Genomic DNA, 6420 nt, shown 5'->3' with positions numbered 1-6420 from the left:
CGCATGTCATATCCGTCAAGTAGCTTATTTGAGTGTTTAGTCTAACATGTCTAATAAGTTTGTCACATTAGCGGATGGTTAGACAGTATAGTTATTACGATAGTTGGATTATAACCGTTGTTATCCAAATAAGAATATGGAAAGATATCAATTCATAATGGTACCGGAAACTAAGACCAAAGAATCGCAACAATAAAAAAAATCCGTTTATAAAATAAAAGAACAATAACTAAAATGCATCACTGCAGACACTGTAACATGTTTCATACATGTATTGACCGAGTTTGGTAGAGCCGACACCGGAAAAGGAAACAAAATGAAAATCATCAAATCAGCGTTATAGTTTATGTGAACTATCAATTATATAATCGTACTGAATATGCATGAAATATTTGCAACTGGACGTTAAGCAACTAACAATCAATCAATTCATTATATAAAATTTAGACGGATTCTTTCTTGTTTTGGTAGTAAATAGTGATGCATTACAAACATTTGTTTGAAACTTCATCGCAATTCACAAAATAGCTAAGAATGTCAGAGGTACGTATTTAATTAAAATTCCCTGTTTTACACTTCAAATAATTAGCTTATACTTTTATCATGAAAATCATTGTTACTGCAAATTATAAAACATTTCACGTATGCAGGACAATGCAGATTAGAATCATATATATATATGTTTGTCTATGTGTATCCATTTGATGAGATAAGCCTTTTCAACAGATTTTGATAGTTTGTTCTTCTGTTGTACTGATACACCAATGTCATAGGTTTGTAGGCGGATTGACATATCGGTGACATGTTTTACCCCGCTACATTCAGTATCTTGTGTTAAATAGATATGAATGATTACTAATGCTTAACACATAGCTGGTGCAAGAATATAATTTTAAAGGGTTAAATATGCGTGTAGTATATGTTATATATGGGTAACTAAGGTTTTGGAAACGGCATGTATTGTGACTGGCCCATATGTGGGTTTAACTGTATACACTGTGTACGGGGAATATCACTGTATGTATCCTGTAAATGCATAAAAAAACATGTTATACTTGTTATTAGTATGATGGTATTGTTTTGACTTAAACACATGATCGCATTTACTTCGATACGTGAAGATGTAGATTTTCGAAAAGTGAGTGATAAGCAAAACACTTATTATTCCATCTTCTTCCAATTATATAATAATTATAATTATGTTAAACTATTTAATATACGCAGTAAAAAAAAACAAAAGAAATAAAAGAAAAGAAATGTATCAAAAGTAAATTTAGAAGTTGTCAGTTGTGTTCATCCGTAACTATCAGTACAACGACCGAACAGGAACATAATTTAACTTAATTTGACCACAAACCTGTACAATTGTATAAAAGCTGCGAACAAAATTATCTTTTGAAGGAATTACACAGAGTCAAAGTAGCTTTGATTTACGTAAGTTAATTGTTTTTAACATTAGGTTAAGAAATTAAGTACAGGGTTAGTTTTAGTAGACAAGAAAGTAACTAAAATAGAGTTTACGTGTTTTTTTATAAAACTATTACAAGTGTCAAGCATGCATCCTTATATAAACAGTTGATACGAATCTAAAAAAAATATTATAAGTCATCGTAAGTGTTCGATAATTTTAACTTAGTTAACTATTCAATTATCGTAATACTGGTCGACATGTTGTGCATATCAAGCATGTGTCATAATGACACTTTAAATACATAACATGAACACTGAAGTACGGAATTTTATACATATAGCTTGACATCACACTGAGTTATGCTTTGAGTGAATGAAAAAAAAAATTGAAAGTAGAAATGCACTTATCCACTGTCTAGAAACTTGAACATTATCTGATCGTATCAACTCATCTCTAACTCCAGTAATGTTTTTGCCAGATCTTCTTAAACTTAATATCCTCTCACGAATGTAAACTGTTCCAGAACGAATTTCCATTTTGTTCTTATATGCAATTATTAATTTTCAATAAATTAATTAAAGAGGTGTCATTTCATTAAATGCAATCGTCAATATGTTGATCGAAAATGGACAGATGGATATTTTGATGTACCTTATCATGTGATATATTAGGTCAGTGTATCCAGGATACGAGGACAATCTGCGTTAACGCGCGTTTACTACAAACAGTAAACGGGCGTTTACTTTATTATCTAAAATTGGAAGACACGCCTTTTTCGCGTTAACGCGAAGTAAACGCCCGTTTACTCTTTACAAAATTAGAAGACGCGCGGTTTTTGCGTTAACGTGGAGGTAAACGCGAAAGTAAACGCCCGTTTACTATTTATGTCTACTTAAATTTCGGAGTTAACGCAGAGTTAACGCGGCGTTTACATGAAGTGCACGCGAGTAAACGCCGCGTTAACTTTTAAGGCCCGTTTACGTGTAATGCTTGGTCTGCACCCAACTGTATAATTAGGTTTAAAATCACATAAATTGTTGTAGTATCAAGCGGAGTATACACAAGAAGAATGAAGATCTCTATATGTTCAGTCATCTTAGTGGTGCTGGTGTCCATTGGAGGTAGGAAAATAATATATCGAGTCTTAACATGAAGATTTATTTCTTATTTGTTACATTAGTTCATTTATCAGCCAGACAAACCGTTAGATTCAAATAATAACACTTTAAAAATGTGGTGCGGTGGTTATCCTTATCTATATATACTTTGATACGGAACATAAGAAATCATGCATTCGAAAACAATCGATGTACAAAAACTTGAATACCCAAGAAGCGTCATGTAAAATAACAAACATACGGAACTGGAGGGAAAATTCTAAACCGAAAGTCTTTTAAAAAATGGAAAAATTGAAACCTAAAGCACATAAAACGAATGGAAAACAACTGTAATATTCCTGACTTCGAACAGGCATTTCATCATGCAGAAAAAGGTAGATCAAACCTGATTGTATAGCTAGCTTATCCTCTAATTTAAATGATAGTCGGTAAAAATATTTTGATATTGACAACAATGTTTTATCAAAATGTCACAGAAAGGACATAATAAGTATCAAAATCCAATAAAAAACGAATAATTTCAATTTTGAAAAATAGTAATTCAAACTGACATGCACACATTAAACAAATTGATAATGGTATTTATTGTTTTGTCTTATTAACTTGAGACATATTGCAGTTAGTATTGTCCACTTTAATATATCTAATTAGTTTTATAGACTATATTGTTTAAATCAGCTACATCTAATATGGGTCGAAAGATGGTGTGATGAAATTAGAAAATAGAATTTGGAATTTTTTCTATCATGTATGTTGATAACAATCATATTTTGTTTGGCTTATTTAGCTTAAGGTTTATAATTTACAAAAAGATCACAGATGATGTTTAGAACTCTATACCTTTCAATTGTTAAGAAATTGGGGCGAAACATTATTTACTTCAATTCCAACACAATTACTTTATGTCTGTAACATCGCACATCCACATGTGTAACGGGAAAAGCAGGATGAAAAATATGGTATATTTATTACAAACTAACGTAAATGTAACAATGCGTATTATTGTATTAAACGAAGTAAGAATATGACGATTTTTGTCAAATATATAACTTTTGAACATGTTTAATGTTTCAATACTGATATTGGGATATTTAAACAAGTGTTGGTATAATTGAGAGCATACATGCTCAATGTTATTCCCATGACACTGTTGTGCACGCGAACTAACCTTAGAATTGATATCATTATTTTTTTTATTTTTAAAGTGTTTAAGATTGATACCCACGAAAATAGATGAATCCACAGTAATTTGAATACGACGATGTATGATGACCTTTCATATATATTTTGTTGACTTTGAAACAATTGACAGTATATTCGTGCACGACGAATCATATTATTATTACTTTACTTTTAGCCAACAAGGCAAATGACGGAATGATTAAAGACAACATGCATATACATACGTAAGTTGAATTAAACACCAGAGCACATGGTCAGGATGAACGATTGACTCACGAGTTCTATTTTAATTTAAATACTTATCGCCTTTCTTCGGTATTGTACAGTTATTATCGATTATTTGAATTTGATAAAACAAACATATTAATAAAACAACGATCAGGTTCAAAACCTGCCTCAAAAATTATCTAAACAATCATCATTGCTCAATCTAATCCTTATAGCAATTGGTTAATGTAACCTGTTACAAATTCTCTCGAGGAAGAATTATTTTGAAACTCTCTGAAGACAAACACATGCTAACTTTACTTCCATACCGCATGCAAACAGTGAATACTTTATTTCCGATAATCCATCCTGATTACCATGTATTCATTATTATTCTTTGCATACCAATTTCAATTTTCGTGGATATGGTTTGATTTTAGCAGCCTTTGGCCTAAACATGAAATCAAATTTTTCAACGAAAATAAATATATCCTCAGTAATATGAATACAAATAACGACTTAAGGTAGCACAATACAAAGATTTTATAACTCCAACTACCAAGTTTTAAAATGCTGTAACTTTCTTAATAATGCTTGAAAATTTATAAAAGTGGTATTTTTGGATAGCTAACAGATTACTCTTTCAAATTAATGCAATGTTAGCATTATGCAACAATTGTGTAACCAATTATAATGTTAACGGTGTCTAAAATATTTTTCACCAAATTTCCACTTTCAAATGAAATTAGCTTCTGCATAGGTATCCCTAGAGGCTTGATTTAAGTATATGTTGTTCCTATGGACATTATCTACAAAAGGGTGTCTCAGATTTCAGATAGAATGTATAGAACAAATTTTACACCTAATTAAACATTATCTTCTTTTATGTGGTTAGGATGTTTCACTAATTGGAGATTTATGAGAGAATAGAATACCATAGAGACAATCTGAGACACCCTTTTGAAGCCCATGATGTGTTGATTAAGATTTCGTTAAAATTTTCTGTAAAGTTAAAGAGATGAAAGAGCTAAATTCATTTAAGTGACCTTACCCAGATTTTGCCACTAATTACATAATAATTGAATACATAATGATTGCATAATAAAAATATTACATTCATTTAAAAGATTAATCTTTTATCTATCTATATGTACCTCTTTTATTATTTTCCATGCATTCATAAGAAAGTTACAGCATTTCAAATGTTATTAATTGGAAGTAAAAAAATCTTTGTATTGTGCTACCTTAATCATGCTTATACGACAATATATAATGATCTTTTATATAATATATTAATCATGTTAATGAAATCATACATTTCTGATATTGACTTTGATAATTTCAGAAATTGCGTTCATCCATCAAGACAAGAAAGGCTATTTTGAAGTTTTTAACTAAAGATTACTACAACAAGTAATGATTTATAAATAACTGAGTAGATTTTAATTTAGAGGCTGTATCCTAGATACGTTCTCATTGAACAAAGATAAAACTATCGAAGTATACTTCTAGTAGATATGCACGTACAGTTTCGGACAAACGTAAGGCTAGGTGCTAATTGTTAATTGCATTGCATATGTTTAGCATTTTACATTTTAGCAGTTTTTGTCTTATGTAGACGAATCATGCGTCTGGTGTACTCAATTATAATCCTGGTACCTTTGATAACTATTTGACGTATAATAAACACAAACTCGTATGGTAATAAACGTTGCAGAATGGTTCATTCTTCAGGTAAAACTTACTTACCAAATGCTCAGATATTCACCAATTATAACATACAGGATCTACTGTTATAAACCTTTTATCAAATACGTATTGTTTTGTTTTAGGCTGGTGAAAAGAGCTCCTGCATGTGGATATGCAAGTTGCTCATATCTTGCATGCTGTTATGGTTATAGCTGCATATCTGGATTCTGCAAAACATGTACAGGAAGAAATTGCACATCTAATAATGACTGTTGTGATAACTACACCTGCTCCTACAAGAAATGCATCAAAAAGAGAACGGGAGGTGGAGGTGTACCACCAAAATCCAATACACATCAACACTAGTGCAATGATATAGATATTATTTATATGATCTTATTATCATATCAAAAGTTTAAAGAATTAAACAAAATATTTGTCAATGTTCAGTTTTTTATCCACCTTAATATTTGTCCACTATGAGGTATTAGCAATGTTCATGCAATGTGTTTACAATGTATTCTATAATTCAGAAGCTGTTCAAACATCTATTAACATCTTAAATAGTCTATTTAAGATGTTAATGTCGTTGTTCTCCTCTTGTATGTAATGCGTTTCCCTCAGTTTTAGATTGTTACCCCGATTTTGTTTTTTGTCCATAGATTTACGAATGTTGAACAGCGGTATCCTACTGTTGCCTTTCTTTATCTATGTACGTTCGATCTGCATGTACGTCAACGACCTAATACTTTAATACGGTACATGTTGCCAACAAAGGCCCCGACATGAAAATGTTAACAATTCAAACTAATA

At 30.9% G+C, this 6420-nt stretch overlaps 1 protein-coding gene across 1 annotated transcript; it reads left to right on the top strand.

Moving 5' to 3' along the window:
* The first annotated feature begins 1218 nt into the window (after positions 1-1218).
* LOC134684030 (uncharacterized) lies at positions 1219-6050 on the top strand. The gene is made up of 4 exons (XM_063543324.1): positions 1219-1434; positions 2455-2532; positions 3887-3935; positions 5751-6050. The coding sequence occupies exons 2-4, from the start codon at positions 2481-2483 to the stop codon at positions 5971-5973; spliced, it is 324 nt and encodes a 107-aa protein (XP_063399394.1). The 5' UTR covers positions 1219-1434; positions 2455-2480; the 3' UTR covers positions 5974-6050.
* Positions 6051-6420: the final 370 nt, after the last annotated feature.

The sequence above is a fragment of the Mytilus trossulus genome, chromosome 9 (genome assembly GCF_036588685.1).
Source record: "Mytilus trossulus isolate FHL-02 chromosome 9, PNRI_Mtr1.1.1.hap1, whole genome shotgun sequence".
Lineage (NCBI taxonomy): Eukaryota > Metazoa > Mollusca > Bivalvia > Mytilida > Mytilidae > Mytilus > Mytilus trossulus.
This window is presented reverse-complemented; position numbering and strand designations above follow the sequence as displayed.